This window comes from Scomber scombrus, chromosome 10 (genome assembly GCF_963691925.1).
Source record: "Scomber scombrus chromosome 10, fScoSco1.1, whole genome shotgun sequence".
NCBI lineage: Eukaryota > Metazoa > Chordata > Actinopteri > Scombriformes > Scombridae > Scomber > Scomber scombrus.
The window spans coordinates 28,943,863-28,964,478 of record NC_084979.1 but is presented as its reverse complement, the minus strand read 5'-3'; the positions used below and the strand labels follow the sequence as shown (position 1 = coordinate 28,964,478).

General features: G+C 40.6%; 2 protein-coding genes across 3 annotated transcripts in view; one reads left to right on the top strand and one right to left on the bottom strand.

Moving 5' to 3' along the window:
- irak1 (interleukin-1 receptor-associated kinase 1) overlaps window positions 1-20,616 on the bottom strand; it is a 416,029-nt gene that overhangs the window by 346,316 nt on the left and 49,097 nt on the right. The gene's annotated exons all lie outside the window — the stretch shown is intronic.
- On the top strand, window positions 48-15,718 carry cdk16 (cyclin dependent kinase 16). 2 transcript variants are annotated; one of them, XM_062427489.1, is made up of 17 exons: window positions 48-134; window positions 2,766-2,963; window positions 7,907-8,062; window positions 8,909-9,027; window positions 9,150-9,278; window positions 9,396-9,452; window positions 9,962-10,076; window positions 10,180-10,274; window positions 10,529-10,591; window positions 10,820-10,943; window positions 12,192-12,312; window positions 12,715-12,812; window positions 12,945-13,050; window positions 13,474-13,516; window positions 13,753-13,843; window positions 13,933-14,007; window positions 14,967-15,718. In XM_062427489.1, exons 2-17 carry the CDS (start codon window positions 2,828-2,830, stop codon window positions 15,002-15,004), a joined length of 1,566 nt encoding a protein of 521 aa, XP_062283473.1. In that variant the 5' UTR covers window positions 48-134; window positions 2,766-2,827; the 3' UTR covers window positions 15,005-15,718. The 2 variants fall into 2 exon arrangements, with proteins under 2 accessions (XP_062283473.1, XP_062283474.1); XM_062427490.1 differs by lacking the exon at window positions 7,907-8,062.

The following is a 20,616-nucleotide window of genomic DNA, read 5'->3' as shown; positions in this document are numbered from 1 at the left end:
TGCAGCGCCAGCGAGTGTCTCCGTCAGGACGCACCGGAGGAACAGAGCAGCAACATGGCTGCAGATTACTGGGAGACACGGTCAGACTGAACCGAGATAACCCGGGACGAACCGGGACCAACCGAGCCCTCCCGGTAAGTAATGGATACACACACACACCGCGGGGCTTCGTGTTTTAACGGGAATACCTTTATTATATATAAGGAGGGAGGAAGGGGGGGGGAGGGAATATAACGGTGCTGTGTTACCGGAGCAGCAGGTCCAGAGATTAACCCGCTCCGCCTCCGCTTCTATTTATAATGCTGATGACAGATAGCGCAGGAAATAGACGGGTCCCCGCTCCCTCCGGATGAACGCAGAACCGAGAGATATAGATCACAGCTGCAGCACATAGACGGTGACCAGATATAAATCACGGTGTGCACAATTACCCGGCCAGCTGCTATAGCCTCGAGCTAAAAAAAAACACATAAGACACATTTTTCTTGCATGTTTTAATAATTCATGTTGAGTGAAGTCAAGAGTTTTATGTTGCAGCCGTGACGTTTAAAAAACACCCGCAGTGACGTAACGCAGCTGCTCACCTGTCAGTCAGCTGTTTGCATTGTTGGTGGTACACCTCCTTTAATGTAATGTGTAAATAAAGTCAGCTGGTAGGTTGGTAGGAAGGAAGGTTTATATTTACCTGGAGTCACCTGGTCATCATGTCCTCCACCTGTCAGGTAATCAGACGTCATTAAATTAAAGTCTTAATTTCCTTTTTTTGAGGTCAGTGATTGGACGACAGGTGTGTAACAGGTGGTCAGGTTGTTAAGCTGTCAGATAACCTCTCAGAGTCTACTAGGAGTCATTATTCCTCTTTAAATTAAATTAAATAAACATGCTTTTTAAGGGTTGTAGAACCTGATAATGTAATAAAGTGCATTTGCCAATAATGTAACAATCTCTGCACCAATGATGTCATAAAGTATTACATTAACGGCAGGTTATTATATTATTGGGTTCACCTTATTTTGTCAGAACCTAATAATGTAATAATTCCCCCAATACTGTAATTATATTATTGGGAATTGCACTTTATTACATTATCAGGAAGTTATTAAATTATCAGGTTCTACAAGGGTGGGTGGAAAATATCGATACAGCAATAGTATCGCGATATTTTGCATGACAATATTATTGTATCGATACTCGGACGCCAAGTATGGATCTTTTATTATTGGGATTTGCAAATTAAAATTGGAAGTTTTTTTCCCGTCCTGGTACGCAGTGGTCAGTACCTTCCTAAATCCGACGTTACTTCCACATGAACCACCAAAATATTGTTGCAGACCAATTGCCCCCCCTTCATAGCAGCAGTATTACCATGACGGGGTGCATGTGATGAGTCAAGAGGTGTTTTAGTGGCATGGAGGGAGCCGACACGATATTAAGCAGCTGGTTTTAATGTTATGGCTGATCGGTGTAATTTTCCGGGTGAAAAAAGATAATGAATTGCAATATACAGCGTGTTCACAAAGTCTCTTTACAATTTAAAAAATCATTACAAAAGAAAAATTACTACTTTATGTACTGTAGTGGTTATCAAAGTTTTTAATCACATTGCATTTGGGACATCAACGACCTGAGGCAAAACATCACTGATGCCGTTGCCACCATTGATGAGGCTCCGCTACAGCGAACATGGCAAGATAATCCAGTACCGTCTCGATGTGCTTCGTGCAACTGATGGTGCCAATATAGAGGTTTATTAAATGATTACATTTCCACAGATTTGTCTATTCATTTGCTTTTGTGATACATTTGTTAAATTGTGAAGATACTTTATGGACACCCTGTATATCGCAGCATATCGCATTATATTTAAAATCGCAATAATATCGTATCGTACCACAAGTATCGTGATTATATTGATCGTGGAGCCTCTGGTGACTCCCACACCTGGTGCTTTTATGGCGCTTTTCCCTTATACAGTTCTAGCACTGCTCAAAAAAGTACCTACTCAACGTGGGCGGGGTCGTCATAGCACGGCTCCGTGAAACTGCCGTGACTTCGTTTTATACGCGACACATAAACACATAAACAATGGAGGATATTGAGGCAGTGGTGTACTTGCTGCTGTATGAGGCTTTCTGTCTCACACAAAGCAAGAAAATTGAGCCGTATGGCTGTAACTATGGTTGTAACTATGGTTGTAACTATGGCTGTAACTATGGTTGTAACTATGGCTGTAACTATGGTTGTAACGCTGCTGCCGGTATTTAAAAATGCCGGGTTTGATTCTTGTGTGGGACGGCTCATGACGCTTCCAGCGCCAACTACCAATCAGTGGCCAGCAGTGTGTTGACGTCACATTTTAGTACCGGCTTGGCTCGCTTGGAACCTCACCAGAGCAGGTACTAAAAAAGTATCAGGTACCAGGTACTTTCCCTAGTGGAAACGCAAAAAGAACCGAGGCGAGTCGAGGCGAGTCGTGCTGGAACTGTGTAGTGGAAAAGCACCATAAGTGTGGGACGTCCGCTCATGACTCTACCAGTGACGACACTCTGACCAATCAGTGGCCGGCAGACTGTTGACGTCACATTTTAGTATCGGTTCGGCTCGCTTGGAACCTCGGCAGAGCAGGTACTAAAAAAGTATGAGGTACCAGGTACTATCCCTGATGGAGTCGAGCACTAGAACTGTAAAATGGAAAAGCCCCTTAAGTTTGGAGATATTTTTCTAATTTGTCACCTTCACTTCCTGTCTACCTGTCTGTCCTCCAGGTGTGCAGTCTACGCTGGCTGCCCCGCCCCCCTCAGCATCACGGCCCCCCCTGCCCCCCCTCATGGAGAGGATGAGGAAGATCAAACGGCAGCTGTCTCTCACCCTGGGCAGGGGAGGGGCCGGGGGAGGAGGAGGAGGAGGAGACAGGACGCTGAGTGACACCATCAACCCGGATGTGACGTCACACAGCGACTCAGGTAACACACACGCACACACACCCACACAAACACACCAGATACACACGCTCCCTCAGGTGTTCAATGATCCACATCAGCGTGTCGTAAACTGGACTTCACAGCTTCTCAGAGGACCTCAAATCTGGTCCCAAGAGAGAGACCTGAGTTAGAGGTCCATCAGGTGCACAGGTGTGTCTTTGCACCTTGTTCACCTGCTTTTAAATAAGCCCTAAAATATGATGCAGCAGTATCAGATGGTAGCTGACAGGAACTGACAGTTACTGCCGGGGGTTAGAGTTGCGTGCAATCAATCAATCAGCAAATCCTTATTCATATATATAGCGCTAAATTACAAGTCCCCTCAAGGCACTTTAAACACAGAGCAGGTCTAGACTTTACTCTTTGATTTAATTAAAGAGACCAAACATTCACACATGAGCAAACACTTGACGACAGCAGCAAAGAAACACTCTTAAAGTTTTAATGCAGGTGTGACGTTGGTTAGTGAGGACAGGTGGACCTGGTTGGCTGTACGGAGAGTGGATAGTGCCAATTTTAAGGATTAACCAGGAGCAGGATAAGGAGACTGTTCGGAGTTTTTAATGAGACTAATCGGGACTGAAGACGAGAGAGTGATTGGCCGAGTGCATGGAAGGAAATGAGGAAATGTCTGCCGGCGGTGGCGTACATCATAAAGTACTAGGCTTCGATTGATACTGAATTTTAGGGGCGGATACTGATACTGATACCAATATTAGGGGGGAAAAAAACCCCAATATCGATAAATTGGCTGATAAAGTTATATGTACATTATAACTTTATTTATATAGCACCTTTCAAAAATAAAAACAGATATAGTAAAAACATAGACAATATATACTAATTAGACAACACTGAGTTTGCTTGTGTGAGATCTCCAGGCAGGGAGCTCACCAGCTGAGAGGCCCGAACAGCGAAGGCCCGGTTCCCCTTTAGTAACATGTGTGAGAGATATGGGAACCATCAGTCGGGCCCTGCTGGAGGATCTCAGGCGGCGATCAGGCTCATTAGGAGTTAACAATTCACACAGCAGGAGTTTATATTTACATAATATACACATAAAAACACTTTTTTTTTGTAGTGATGCCTCAAATGTGGTTATTAAACACTGAAACTGTATTGTAAAAATTACATCAATGCACTGGAATAGTAAACACCACTAGGAATTTAATAATTATAACAAAAAAAAACATGCATATATTAAACCTAAATGAAGAAAAAGAATAAAATATAAAGATATATATAAAAAATAAAAATATCGCCATATATCGGACGACATATCCGCTGATACCGATATATCTGTGATAGGTCAATATCAGCCAATAATACCGGCTGACCGATATTCTGCAGTATTATTCTCTGAGTTATAGTAGCAGATTATATCTTTGAGGTTAAAAAAGAGAGTAATGATGTAATCAGCTCCTGTGTGCTGTGATGATGGAAGTTACGACCACACAAAATGCAACAAGCGGCCCAAATTATGAACTGTCTGCTGCTGGTTTTGGTCGTTTTCTGGAGGAAAACAAAGATGCAGTGATTATATTTATAGATATTTTTATATTTGGATAGTTAGATTATAGTCTGAGGGGGATAAAAATCACTGTTTCATGATTATTATCCATTAAATTATTACACAACACAGACGTTAGTTTTGAAGAAGGAGCTTCAGACAGTTCAGCCGAGGGTTAAACTGCAGCAGCACAGAGACAGTCTGAAGATAAAAGAGAATAAATAATACATGACAAGATTAACTTTGATTGGATATTACAGGAAAGACTTTTAGTTTATTTCCAGTGTTTAAATAATATTAATATAAGATTAACTTTTTTGATCCCCTAGTGGAAAATATTACTAATGTAGGTAATAAACTTGAGTGCTTTTATAATCCAGTGTCCTCCGTGCCTATTTTTTTATTTCATGTATAATAATCTTATGTAAGAAGAAAGAAAATCTGTCTGTTTTTGTTGTAGTTTTAGTAAAAATGTCTCTCATGCTGCTGTTATTATTACGAATCACTGAAATGCAGTTAATGAGATCCCATGTTAGAGCGCAGGAAGTGTTTCTACACGACGTTTACTCAGCAGCACAGATGGGAAGAAGCAACAGGATGTAAATGATCTGAACGCTGTGAAGCTCCTGAAGGCATCGACGTGCTGTTTCAGTGAGCGTTCATTTATAAACGGTGCACTGCTCCTTTAGTAACCCCCACAGGGCTCTAATTAATGTAAATTACAACTTCCTCTTCTTCATTCTTAGCTTTTCTGAAAAAGCGACTGCTAGTTGATCATTTTCCCTAAAAACTCGCTGATTAAACCTTCCCATAGTGCTTTGTTGCCTGCTAACCAGTCATCACTTGCTCACCTGTAGGCCTACTAAATTATAAATAACCACATATAGATACACATATTTAAGAACGTTTTGGTAGATAAAGCTGCTTTGTATAAATCAAAGTATTTCTAAGCCTAAAAACTAGTGTCCCAAATTATAAAATTCACTAATTCGGAAACAATTTGGCACAAGTAACACTAATATATGTGCCATTTTCCCTTTGAGTACAATATCTAAAAATGATCTTCTGATTAAACAAGGAAACATCTTGGGGATTTCATAATGATATTAGATGTTAATATAATGTATTTGATTCATATGTAAATATTAGAGCCAACTTATATAGGCAGTGTTTTATGTACAGTACCAGTCATAAGTTTGGACACACTTTCCCATTCACATCAATGATAAAGTGTGTCTAAACTTTTGACTGGTGCTGTATATTTAACCCTTTTCCTTAATTCAAGTTTAATATATACGTACCATAGACTGTATATAAAATGGACGTAACATCCGTGACGTCACCCATTGGTTTGTGGACTGCTGCTTGGAAGCTAATAGTATCGGATCTGGGCAGCGCCATCTTGAAAATTTCAGGTGCATGCTGGGTAAAAAAAACAACATAGATTCTACTTATATGGGCATCAGGAGGAGCCTGAGGCGCCCTCCTGAACCTGTGAACCAATCAACCTGTCAATCACGACGTAGAAACGCCCTAATGCATACCCTGCTTTATCGTCACATATAAATCAGGGAGGCCAAAATTTCACAAATGAACATCATACTGCATTGAAGAAGGCTTTAAACTAGTGATTGAGACCATAAACACATTTTGAAAACGTTTACTGAGGTTAGAAATCAAGTGAGAAGTTGGTGAATTCTCCATTGACTTGTATAGAGACGGAAGTCCTTTTGACACCAAAACGGTCGCCCCCTGGTGGCCTTTTGATAGAATGCAGTTTTAAGTTCCTTCCACGTTCGCATCATTTCAGAGGACCAGAACTCCCCGCCTGATACGTACTTATGTTTTTTTTGTTGTTGTTGTTGTTTGTGTTTATTATTTATAGGAATTTATAATTATTAAATTCACAGTGAAGTTTACTGGTTCAGTGCACTGTGTTTATAGTTAAACTTTAAAATATCACGGCCTCCATCACATAGCTTTATCACAAGTGTTTGATAACTACATTGCAGAAAAATGTGCGTTTTATATACATATTCTCTATATGAGTAAGTGACAAATAAGGGTTGGCAAGATGACACCAGCACTAGCACCAGCACTATCCGGTCGCCATGGTTACGGCAGATTTAGTGAAGCAGCTCCCGTTTTCCTCTGAAGTGCTCCTGAGCCAGGCACGTCGGACCGGCCTGTACCGGCTTTACTGGGCAGGTGGAGGTGGGACTAAGCATGCAGCCTGACTCCTCCCTGTCACCTGATTGGTTGGTTGGTTGGATCTATGATTTTAATTGGTTGTTTGATGGGCCTGTCAATCAATCAATCAATTAATTAATTAATTACCTAATTAATCTGTTTTTGCCCTAAACTGCTCACTCTTTCTTTTTGTTGTCCTTTTCTTTCTCCTTTAACCTTTTTTTTTTCTTCTTTTTTTTTCTAAATCAACCAATCACCAACCTCCCTGACTCATAAACCCCCCCCCATCATCCCTCCTTCATTTCTTCATCTCTACTTCATCTCTCCATCATCTCACCCTCATCGCTCTATCATCTAATCATCTCTCCTTCATGTCCTTTGTCTCTCGATCATTCCTCCTTCATCTCTCCCTCAACACTCCATCATCATCTCTCTTTCATCCCTCTATCCCTTCATCATTTCTCATCTTCTCTCCATCATCTGTCCTTCATCTGCCTTCCACCCTACTTCATTTCTTCTTCATCGCTCCATCATCTCTCTCTCCTCCCCATCATCCCTCCTACATTGCTCTATCATCCCTCCTACATTGCTCTATCATCCCTCCTACATGTCTCATTCATTTCTCCTTCATCTCTACTTCATCTCTCCATCACCTCTTCTTCATCTCTTCTTCATCTCTACTTCATCTCTCCATCACCTCTTCTTCATCTCTACTTCATCTCTCCATCACCTCTTCTTCATCTCTCTATCATCTCTCCCTCATCGCTCTATCATCTAATCATATCTCCTTCATGTCCTTTGTCTCTCGATCATTCCTCCTTCATCTCTCCCTCAACACTCCATCATCATCTGTCTTTCATCACTCTATCCCTCCATCATCTCTCCCTCCTCCCCATCATCCCTCCTACATTGCTCTATCATCCCTCCATCATGTCTCATTCATTTCTCCTTCATCTCTACTTCATCTCTCCATCACCTCTTCTTCATCTCTTCTTCATCTCTACTTCATCCCTCCATCATGTCTCCTTCATCTCTCCATGACCTCCTCTTCATCTCTCCTTCATCTCTACTTCATCTCTCCATCACCTCCTCTTCATCTCTTCTTCATCTCTACTTCATCTCTCCATCACCTCTTCTTCATCTCTTCTTCATCTCTCCATCACCTCTTCTTCACCTCTCTATCATCTCTCCCTCATCCCTCCATCACCCCCCCCCCCTTCTTCAGAGGTGGGCTCTATGCGTTCTTCATCAGGAGGAGTGAAGGTTAGAGGATCGTCTTCGTCAGTTCAGTCTCTCCTTCAGTCGTACAGCAGCTCACTGAGAAGACCCCGAGGTCTGGGACGCAGCCTGAGCTCCTACCTGAACCACAGCACCAGACTGGGTACTAATACTGCAAAATATACTACAGTACTACTGCAAAATATACTACAGTACTACTGCAAAATACACTACAGTACTACTGTCAAATATACTACAGTACTACTGCAAAATATACTACAGTACTACTGCAAAATATACTATAGTACTACACCCACAGCACCAGACTGGGTACTAATACTGCAAAATATACTAAAGTACTACTGTTAAATATACTACAGTACTACTGCAAAATATACTACAGTACGTGTAGTACTGTAGTATATTTTGCAGTAGTAGTAATTATACTACAGTACTACACCCACAGCACCAGACTGGGTACTAATACTGTGAAATATACCACAGTGCTATAGCCCCAGCATTATATACTGCAGTACTACAACCACAACACCAAACTAAGTACTAATACAGATAATATATAGAGTATGACACATAGTACTAGTCTCCATACTACTACTGCAAATATATATTGCAGTACTACAACCGCAGCATTATATACTAGAGAACTTTGACTACATCACCAGACTGGTTAGTAGTATTGTAAATATGTACTACAGTACTACAACAATACTATCAAACTGAGTACTAATACTGCAAATATACAGTACTACAGTACTACAACCACAGCAGCAGACTGCGTACTAATACTGCTATTAATACTATTTCATAGACGTTTGTATCACAAATTGAATTTTGACCTCATCGTCCACCGTAGTTCAATTTGAAGGAAGTTAAATGTGAGACGGGCCATCAGCCAATCAGCAGGCTTGAGTCATGAAGCATGTTTCATGTGTGTGCGTGTGTGTATGTGTGTGTCTGTGTGTGTGTATATGTGTGTGTGTGTCACTAGAAATCGTTCACGAGGATGTGAAGATGAGTTCAGATGGAGAAAGTGATCCGGCGTCTTCTTCAGACGACGTTCAGAGTCCAGTTAGAGTCCGACTGAGGAACAAGAAGATCTCCACTGAGGTACACACACACACACACACACACACACACACACACACACACACACAAACACACACACACACAAACAGCATCCTGGTCAGTGATCGGTGAAACCTGACTTCTCTCCCTCTCGTGTGTTTCAGGACATCAACAAACGTCTGTCGTTACCGGCTGACATTCGGCTTCCAGACGATTACCTGGAGAAGTTTAACCTGATGGGTCCAGCCCTGTTTGAGCAGCCAATCAGCAGGCGGCTGCGTAGAGTCTCTCTGGTACATCTACTCTGCTTCTATTGTATCCTGTCCTTCAGGTGTTACACAGTTAGTGTTGGATTTAGTTGTGGTATTACGTGTATATGAACCCTCTCCTCTCTGTGTTTGTGTCTGAAGTCAGAGATCGGTTTTGGGAAACTTGAGACGTACATCAAACTGGACAAACTGGGAGAGGTGAGGACACAGCTGCTTATATGTGTTGGTTTCAGATCATGTTTGTATTCAGGAGAACTGGATATTGCACTGGCTGGGTCCTTTTGTAATGATTATGTATGGAAGAAATGATTTTTGTCTGCATCACGTCACGGAGCCAGAAGTTGTAATTACCTGGTTTTGTCAAATTGGCTTCACAGTCTAGCACTGCTCCTGGGGGCTCAATCAATCAAACTTTATTTATGCAGCACCTTTCGTTCAGGTTAATATAGTTCAAAGTACTTCAGAGTTGACTGACAAGCTGATATTAAGACAGAACAAGTTTAGATGAGGACAACATAAAGAGAAAGAACAAAAAACAAAGAACAATTTGAGACCAATAAATCTTACCTTATACTATATGTTGTTATTGTCACTGTATCGTCACTATGTGTCTGTGTAATGCTGCTGCTACACTGTAATTTTGCAGCTTGGGATCAATAAAGTATATCTATCTATCTATCTAAAATCTCTCACCTGTCTGTCTGCAGGGGACCTACGCTACGGTCTACAAGGGTCGCAGTAAACTGACTGAAAACCTCGTGGCTCTGAAGGAAATTCGTCTGGAACATGAAGAAGGAGCTCCGTGTACTGCGATCAGAGAAGGTACTGCAGTACGGAGGAGTGTATGGATATTATGGGAGGGGGGGGGGGGTCTGTATATTGTGTGGGTGTATTAATGGGTGTGTTTGTTTTTTTCCTCCCTCAGTGTCTCTGTTGAAGGATCTGAAACACGCCAACATCGTCACGCTTCATGACATCATCCACACGCAGAAATCCCTCACACTGGTGTTTGAGTACCTGGTGAGACACACACACATACACACACACACACACACACACACACACACACACACACACACACACACACAGAGATCTAGTCTTTTGGTGTATTGAGCTTTTAATGAGGTTTGATGTGTTTGTGACATTAGTTGTACATCTTTATGAATATTGTTGTGCTGTGTGTGACTACATTGAGATCCACTAAACTAGAGTCAGATTCCTTATATTCATAAACATACTTTGCCAATAAAAATGATTCTGATTCTTCATTTCAGGACAAAGATCTGAAACAGTACCTGGACGACTGTGGAAACACCATCCATGTCCACAACTTCAAAGTGAGAAAACTTCACTCTCATGTTCTTCATCCTGTCTGTACTGTAGATATTAGATATTTGTACAGCTCTGCACTCTGTCCAGTCACTAGATTTACACATGATACAAGTTCTGCCTGAGAAGACGAGCGTAGGGGAAGTAAAGCCCATGAGGCTGTAACGTACCTGTAAGGAAGTTGATTTCTTTCCAGTAGATTTTCCAGAGTAACTGTACTGGTTTTCTCTCCTCAGCTCTTTCTTTTCCAGTTGCTTCGAGGTTTGTCGTACTGTCACCGCAGGAAGGTTCTTCACCGAGACCTGAAACCCCAAAACCTGCTGATCAACGAGCGAGGAGAACTCAAACTGGCAGACTTTGGTGAGTCCATGTGAACAGTAAAGGACGCTAAAGGTTCTCCATAAAGCAGAAAAAGGATCTCAACATTAGTTCCTGCCTACACGCTCCCAGGAACCACAGTGTTCAGGAAGCGTGGTTCAGTCTAAAACATTGATTTTGTTCAGGTGGTATTGATTAGGATGATCTCTGATCCTCAGACTTCATGTAGAGACACCAAAAGGTCAGAAGTTCTTGCTGTGCAGCACTTCAATTAATGTCTAAGTCTAAGATAGCGCTAGTCCTTCTACCTCCGAAACAAGACCCCTCTACCTCTGTTACTAGTCACCTCCTAAAGTAGTCTGTCTACCTCTGCAGCTTCCTATGCTGACGATACCCAGCTCTTCCTATCGTTCCCACTGGAAGACCTCATTAGAATGGATCTTGTCAATCCCTCGTCCATATCCTGGCATTGATGTAGGAACCCCACCTTCAGCTAAACCTCTCTAAGACTGAGCTCTTTGTCATTCCAGCCAGTCCCTCTGTACTACAGCAGATCGATATCCAGCTAGAATCAACCAAACTCATTCCCACAAAGTCTGCCTGAAACCTGGGTGTCATGATTGATGACCAACTAACCTTTAAGACTGACATGGCCTTAGGAAGATCGGACCTTACTTGTCTTAGCATGCAGCACAACTCTTGGTACAGGCTTGTGTAATATCACACACTGACTATAGCAACTCGTTACTGCTTGTTTATTCAAACTTCTCCTCAGATGATCCAGAACTTGGCAGCGTATTTGGTCTTCAACCAGCCTTAAAACAGCACACGTCACCCCCGCTGTTCGTAACCCTCCACTGGCTCCAAGCTGCTGCCCACATTAAATTCAGACCTTCGATGCTCACTTACGAAACAGCATCTAAAATGGCTCCCACCTACATGAACTCCCTCATTCAGGTCTACACTCCCTACCAACTCACCACACTCTGCCAATGAAAGACGCAAATAACCACAACAGGGCCATGAGTCGCTAGCTAGACTCTTCTGTAGTTCCCAAACGAGTCAAACAAGCTACCAAACTCCATTCCATCGTGCAGAATCCATCCTGATCTTTAAGAAAAAGCTAACGACGCAGCTCTTTCGCAAACACCTCCACCTCTGATGGATTGGGGGGAAAAGCTGCACTCTATGCACTTCCTGTTGGCACCTACGTCCCATCGGACTTTAACTTAGTTTAATAGCGCTTACTCAGGTTGTTCTGGGCTGAGCTGTTGTGTTTGTGTTTTTCAGGTTTGGCCCGAGCGAAGTCGATCCCTACAAAGACGTACTCCAACGAGGTGGTGACGCTGTGGTACCGACCGCCAGACATCCTGCTCGGCAGCACCGACTACTCCACACACATCGACATGTGGTCAGTACTGTACTTATACTGTAGTGCTGTAGTATACTGTAGTATTCTGTAGTACTGTAGTTATACTGTAGTGCTGTAGTACTGTAGTATACTGTAGTGTTCTGTAGTACTGTAGTTATACTGTAGTACTGTAGTTATGCTCTAGTACTGTAATACACTGTAGTATGCTGTAGTACTATTACTATCAATTCTGACATCACTTTGTTGCCTTGACGATAAACATTCCTTTGCTGTGGAAAACTTCATCTACATCCCAGATACTTTACAAACATCAGATCAACTGATCACTGAATTTCCCAGATCTAGACTTCAGTATGAGGCTCTGCTGACCTGTCTGTCTGTCTGTCTGTCTATCTCCACCCGTCTGTCTCCACCCGTCTCTCTCCACCCGTCTCTCCGTAGGGGTGTTGGCTGTATCTTCTACGAGATGGCAACAGGTCGACCTCTTTTTCCTGGTTCCACAGTGGAGGAAGAACTTCACTTCATCTTCAAGCTGCTGGGTGAGAACCAATCAGCTTCTGTTTCATATCTGGCACCTTTTATTTTTACTGACACTACTCACACTGTTTAAATGATTTATTTTATGTGTATATATTGTATAAATGATTTATTTTATGTGTATATGTGTGCAGGTACTCCCACAGAGCAGAGTTGGCCTGGGATCAATTGTAATGAGGAGTTTGTGACGTACAACTATCCTCAGTACAGAGCAGAGAGACTGAGTAACCACACACCCAGGTACACAAATACACACACCTACACACAACCACACACCCAGGTACACAACTACACACACCTACACAATTACACAGACCTACACACAACTACACACACCTACACACACCTGTACTCAACTAAACACGTACACAGCTACGCACAACTGTACACACATGTACACAAAATACACATACGTACACACATGTATACAACTACACACACCTGTACACAAGTCGGGGATCGAACCGCTGATCTTCTGATTGGTGGACAACCTGCTCCACCTCCTGAACCACAGACACCTGTTTTTATAACGATTAAAGTGTTTTAGAAAAGTTCATCTTCAGATAGTTAATGCTTTGTGTGTGTGTGTGTGTGTGTGTGTGTGTGTGTGTGTGTGTGTGTGTGTGTGTGCATGTGCGTGTGTGTGTCTTTGTGTGTGTTCAGGCTCAGCAGTGAAGGAGTGGAGCTGTTGTCAAAGTTCCTGCAGGTCAGTAAACGTCTCACAGGATCCAAAAAATATGAAATCTACTAAAATAACATTTCAGACCCGATTATCATGAACAATCTGTTGATGTTCAGTGTTTTTAGCTATTAAACTCAGATAATGTTTGTTTATGAAATGATATCAGATATAAGACTGTGATCAGAATAACGAGTCGTCATTATCTCGATGTTTAAAAACAATAAACACAAATCATTTTCCTCACTTTGTATTTCCTGTAGTTTGAAGGGAAGAAGAGGATTTCAGCAGACGAGTCGATGAGTCATCGTTACTTCAGTAACTTTGGAAACAGAGTGCTGACACTTCCTGACAGTAAGTTGAAACTGACCTCTGACCCCTGTGATGTCATTGTGCACCGTCGTGACATCACAAACTCACTGACGCTCCGACTCTCTTTTCAGCGATGTCCATCTTCAGTCTGCCCGAAATTCAACTAGAAAAAGAAGCAATCAGACCGACAGTCGCACCTGAGCCAGGTAACACACACACACACACACACACACACACATACACACACCCACAGTCACTTTTGGGGACATTACACAGACTTACATTCATATTCTGGAGACTTAACCTAACTCTAACCTTAACCACTGATCCAAAAATCAGCCTTTCCCCAATGGAGACACAACTTTTGTCCCCAAATGCACAAGCTGTACCTATGACAGATCCACACACACACACACAAGTTGTCCTAGGATACTTTTGAGGACATTACATAGACTTACATTCATCTCCTGAAGACTAACTCTAACCATAACCTAATCCTGGCATGAATCACTGACATAAAAATCAGTATTTTCTGAATTTGGGACATGTGTTTTTGTCCTCCATTGGTGAGCTCATCCTCAATTAAATGGTCTTAAGTCTGAAATGTGTCCCCAAAAATAGCCTATGACAGAACATCACACAAGTTGTCCTAGGTCCCGTTTGGGGACATTACATAGGCTTAATTTCCTGGATGGGGTTTCCAAAATATTTGTGAGGTGGAGCAGTTTAGGGGGGTTGGGAGGGTGGGGGGTTCAGACTGTAAATGGATGGTGAGCTGCTGTTTTCAAGTAAAGATTCAGAATAAACTTTGAATCTGCAACAAGTCAGACAATTTACTTAATAAGTTACCAACTATTAAATGAATCATCAACTATTTTTATAGTAATTAAAGTCCAAATTCTCTGATTCCAGCTTTGCAAATGTGAAGATTTTCTGGTTTCTGTGCACCTCTGTGACAACACACTGATCATTTTTGGGTTGTGGACATTTGAAGATGTGAACTTTGACTTTGGGAAACACTGATTGACATTTTTGACCATTTTCTGACATTTTATCGTCAGATTATTCGATAATAAAAATAATAATTAGTTGCAGCTCTGCTTGGTTTAAATAAGGACGAAAGTTTTAATTCATCTGTTTGTTTGTTTGTTTTCCGTCTGTCCAGCGAACAGTCCGAACCGGAGGCGGAGTCTGCTGTTCTGACAACATCAGGGAGGCGGAGCCTGCTGAGGACGGGACAAAATAAAGGGAGGATGAAAGAAAAAAGGGAATGATGAAGAATGTTTGTTTTACTGGAAGAGAAACTGAAACCAGAAAGAGAAAGAAGACCACACACACACACACATATACACACACACACACATACACACACACACACACACACACACACACACACACACACACACACACACGTCCTGCTAAACGTCTGGATGCAATAATGAATCACAGCAGCCATCTGACCAATCAGAAAACAGCATGTTGTTACTAACGGCAACAGGTGGTTCGGTTTCCGGCAGTCAGAACTTTACGTCAGTGAAAGGAGGAATGAACGAAGGGATGAAAGGATGAAGGGATGAGCGGCAGCTTCAGACGTTGTCGGAGGGATTTCTGTCTTCCATTTTCACCGCTCAGATGAAACTTTTTTAAGAGACTCCTTGTAGGATCCTGGAAAAACCTGGAATTATGTCACGCGGCTTCGTTGTCACGGAAACGTCTCAGAAATGGAAATGGAGACAAACTTATTTTCCACTGCAGGCAGAAAGTCGTCTGAATCCCTCTTTTTTTTTTTTTTCTTCTATTTTTAAAGGAAAGTTGGTTCTGAGCTGCTGTTTGTGACTCTTGAACGCGTCTCATTTACAGCACAGTGTTATTTATTGTAAAAGGAGCCATGCTTGTTTGTTTGTTTGTTTGTTCGAAGAGAAATCTGCAGATGTGTTTTTACTCTGAACCAGAAGGACAGGGGGAAGGAGGGGGGGGGCTGGTTCCTGCTGTTCTGCATGTGTGTGTCATTCAGTCAGACTGTAATACTGTTAACGTTCACAGTATTAGTCGTTACTCACTCACTCAGTGTTCAGATTATTAGGAACGCCTTTAAATCTGAAGCTCTTTTAAATCAGTGACACAATGAAGGACTGATGGTTTAGTTTTAGTGAGATGTTCCTAATAAACTGAACTCCTGAGTGTGAACACAGTAATATATGCAGTAGTATTGTCAGTCTGCACCAAACAGCTGCTGATTTTTAAGGATTTTCTTTATGTTGAGGCCAGAAGAGAGACGATGATGTGACGTCATTAGGGCTGGGTGTCGATGACATCACTACCAATCCAAGTAACCCTTAAAGTGATACCGATACTTTTTACATTTTTATTTTATTTTATTTTAACGTTTATTTAACCAGGAAGTCACATTGAGATCGACAAGCAAGACCTGGAGACAAGACAGCGTCAGTTAGCAGCATCACACATACAACAACAACAACAACAACAACAACAACAACAGAATAACAAAATCTTAAGTGCGAAATACAAATCATAACAAAGGCAGCAATAAATAGGCACGTCTCAATTGTGCAAATTGTACTTCATTCGATACCCATCGTATTAATAGAAGCATCGCCACTCCTCCACATCTGAAATTATTTGAATTTTACACAAATGCATTTAACTAATAATAACTCAAATTCACCACGACTTCACCGACACAATCACACGTTGCATTAAATCGAAGAACGCATGCTGTTGATTGGCTGTGAGCAAGTCCATACAAATAGTCATGTTTTTTAGTTATGGGTGCAAAAAACGATGGATGGCAGGTAATGTTGATACTTTTAAACCTTTATTGTGTGAATAAGTATATTTGGTAACTTCTGTAAACATCCAAATTAGCCTCTCTGTGAGGTTGTAGACTGAACCATGTGGATTTTTAAAAATATATATATGGACGTTTTGGAAATTGTTTTACCCTAAACCGGCAGAGAACTATACATGGTAACTTCATTGAGCTTTATTTGCAACATAAAGCAAAAAAGTCGTCTAATATCCCCCAATAACTCTCTAGGGTTGGATTTTGACTTTCCAAGTATTTCAATGAGTGAACTATGAAGTTTTAAAGGTTTAAAGTATTGATATCCAGCCCTAGACATCACATGATGACCAGGCAGGGAGCTCCGGTCCTCTGAAATGATGCGAACGCGGAAGTAACTTAAAACTGCATTCTATCAAAAGGCCACCAGGGGGCGACCGTTTTGGTGTCAAAAGGACTTCCGTCTCTATACAAGTCAATGGAGAATTCACCAACTTCTCACTTGATTTCTAACGTCGGTATATACAGTCTATGATGATGACCCATCAGAGGACAGGGGAGGACTCTGATTGGCCGGTCTTTGGGTTTTAAATATCTGTGAGCAGGTTTGTTTTTTGTTGTTTTTTTTGTCTGTAACTCCGCACACGAGGCTTCATTTTCAACAACATCTGCATGTTTTTCACTGCTGAACACAAAAAGCCAGCCGACGGTCAGCTGTTTAACTCAGAAACTCCAGTTTACAGTTTGTTCTCTGTGCAGAAAAGAAAACGTCAAGACTGTTTTTGTGATAATTTTAACAAAGTAAATGAGGAGATTTTCTGTCCTGTTTCAGTTTAAATCCACCTTAAAGATTTTAAAGTCTTTTAAGGTGGAACTAACATGTTTTTTGGGTTTTTTATCGACTGCTGACAAACCTGCTCTGTTTCAGGTCTTCAGGTTGGGTTGTTTTTTTTTTTAGGAGGGTTTTTTCAGGTTTAGGAGCATTATATTCTATAAATATATAATATTTTTTATGTTTTTTGTGTTGTTTCTGATGTGAATTATTTCTTTCTAGCTGTGAAGACGTATTAGCAATAGAGAAATATCGATCAGAAGACAATAACGATTGATCAGAGTGTTTATAATGACTCAAAGAAGGGAAGTGGAGTCATTGATCTGCTGTAAAAAATAAAAGTCGTATATGTTCATGTTTGTATGTGAGCGGTGCTTCGCTGTCTCGGCCAATAGGAACGCTGCTGTACTGCTGTGTGGGGAAAAAAGGTTTCAAGTTAACATCATGTAAAAAAAACGTCGCGGCTCCTTCATGTTTTATTGATTATTGATCAGCAGCTGAATTCTTTAATGTCAAACTGAAAAACCATCTGGAATAAAGAGTCGTGTATTCAAGTGTACTTATAACAATAATTACTTCATTTAAAAAAGGTCAATGTAATATTTAGAACAATTGTATTCCATTACCTTTTATTTAATATAAAAAGTTATAATGTAAGATCATGCCAAACTAGTTGATATGGTGTTTTATTGAGAATTTAGTGTTTTTAAGCAAGTTGAATTATTTGGTGCAAAGTTTTTATGGTTACACCACTTAGACATTTTTGCCATAATCCTCTAATATATTCTCTCTAAATGGATTAAAAGCAGAAATTTGATGCTGGGTCCACAAAAAAGGAATGTGTGCAAGTTATTCATACGTTTATTTTCACTTTTTAACCCCTTTAAATTTGACTAAACAACATGGACACAAAACAATGTCATTGCCCCAAATATCAAAGTGTAAAGATTTTTTTTTTTTAAGTTTGACATTAATCGGTTTAATTGCGAAAAGCTTGAAAAAGTCGACGACGTGAATCAGAACAACAAGAAGAAGAAGAAGTGTCAGAGTGAAGGTGTTTTTAAAAAGTGTTGATGAATGACTGTTGAATGTAACTACAAACTGTTGCAGTAGTTTGAACTGAGTTTACAGTAATAATAACGTTGTATAAAGTTATTCAGCTGCAGAGAAAACAGAATCTGATCCAACAACTAAAAATCAGCTAAAACCCTCCTGTTGTCCTCCCGGGTCAAACTGACCCCGTCTGTTTTGACTGTTCCTTCTTTCCTCCCTCCCTCCTTTCCTTCCTTCTTCCTTCCTTCCTCACTCCGTTCCTTCCTTCCTTCCTCCTCTCTTTACTTCCTTCCCCTTTTCCTTCCTCCATCCTTCCTTCCTTCTTCCTTCCTTCCTCACTCAGTTCCTTCCTTCTTCCTTCCTTCCTCCTCTCCTTACTTCCTTCCTCTTTTCCTCCCTCCTTACTCTTTTCCTTCCTTCCTTCTTTCCTCACTCAGTTCCTTCCTTCTTCCTTCCTCTCCTTACTTCCTTCCTTCCTTCCTTCCTCCCTCCCTCCCTTATTCCTTCCTTCCTTCTTTCCTCCCTTCTTTCCTCCCTCCCTCCCTTCCTTCCTTCCTCCCTCCTTCCTCCCTTCCTTCCTTCCTTCCTTGACTCGAGGACAACAGGAGGGTTAAGGAGCCAAAAAGCAACAACTGCATGAAGTTAAAGTAATAAATCAACACAGAAATCAGTTTTTAATTTGTTATAATCAACTTTTTAAGGTGATAATAACAAGAACAAGTTGATTATTATTAGTGTTGTTGAACATTTTATATTTAACTTTATTTAAACCTCTCAGTGTTGAATGTTGTGAAAAGATAATTATAAAAGATTTGAAAGCTGAACTCGGTTATTGATCAGATGTTTGAAACGCTGCGGATTCAGACGCTGTTTTCTCTGCTCGTTTGTAAATGATACTTAAACTTTTTCTTTTCTTTTTTTTTGTTGGTCGACACCAAAGTTATCTGCAATATACTGCACTGCATGATGGGATTCTTCCAGATAACTTCTCTTCTTCTGTGCTGTTTATTCTTTGAATATTCTTCCTAATCTGCCAAGAACGCACTGCGACGTATCTCATGCTATAACTGAGTCTATACTTGAAATATTAGTATAACCCTGTTATTGTGTTCATTATTGTACTCTGGATATATTTACAGTATATAAATATACAATAAAAATTCTTTATTTATTATCAGCTGGTTGTGATTTTTGGGTTTTTCCTCTTTTCTCCAGATGGGTTACAAGGTCCTTAAAAAGTCTTAAAATATCTGGAATCGTTGGAGTTAAGGCATTAAATTTGATTTCAGTGTAATTATATTGGTTAAGTTAATGTTATTCATCATTATTATCTGATTATTTTAATAACCAACCAATCAACTTATTAATTAAAGAAATAATTAATGATTAGTTGTAGTCCTAAAGGCTATGAATGACTTCAAATTGAGCTCCATTTCAACAAGTCTCTTTACAATTTAAAAAATTCATTACAGAAGCAATCGATGAGATGTGTTAATCAGATTTGTTCTATGTACTCAGTGGTTATTAAAGTTTTTAATCACATTGCATCTGTGTATCGTCTAATCGAGCAAAGATACGGGACATCAATGACCTGAAGCTAAACATCACTGATGCCATTGCCTCCATTGATGAGGCTCTGCTGCAGCCAACATGGTGAGAAATCGAAAGGTTGCTCATATAGAGGTGTATTAAATGATTACATTTCCGTAATGAGCTGTGATCCACTTGGTTATGTTTTGGTTTTTTTTCCTGACCTTCCTTGACCTCTCTTAGTTACATGGACTAACCTAGGGACATTTTAATAATTGCACGGATTGACATGCATGTTCATTTTTACCGTGAGCTGGCAGTGTGTTTTCTGTTTGTTTGTTTTTCTCCATTGTTTAAGTATGTTATGTTTTGTTGTGTCGCTCTGTCTATTTTGTTCTCCATGTTGTGAAAATGCAAAACTCATAAATAAAATCTATTAAAAAAATAAAAAAAGATTACATTTCCACCGATGTGTCTATTCCATTTGCTTTACTAATACATGTGTTAAATAGTAAAGAGACTTTATGGAGTCCCTGTATGTCTCAGCAATGGTATTTTCTCCTTAAAGAGGTTTCAAAAAGGTCTTAAAACTTATTA

Bases quoted from the DNA above. Each gene is read 5' to 3' on its own strand.
- cdk16 (XM_062427489.1), top strand. From the start codon at position 2,828: ATGGAGAGGATGAGGAAGATCAAACGGCAGCTGTCTCTCACCCTGGGC. The intron at 8,063-8,908 runs GTACTAATACTG...GTGTGTCACTAG, and splicing joins GAACCACAGCACCAGACTGG to AAATCGTTCACGAGGATGTG. The intron at 10,077-10,179 runs GTACTGCAGTAC...TTCCTCCCTCAG, and splicing joins GTGTACTGCGATCAGAGAAG to TGTCTCTGTTGAAGGATCTG.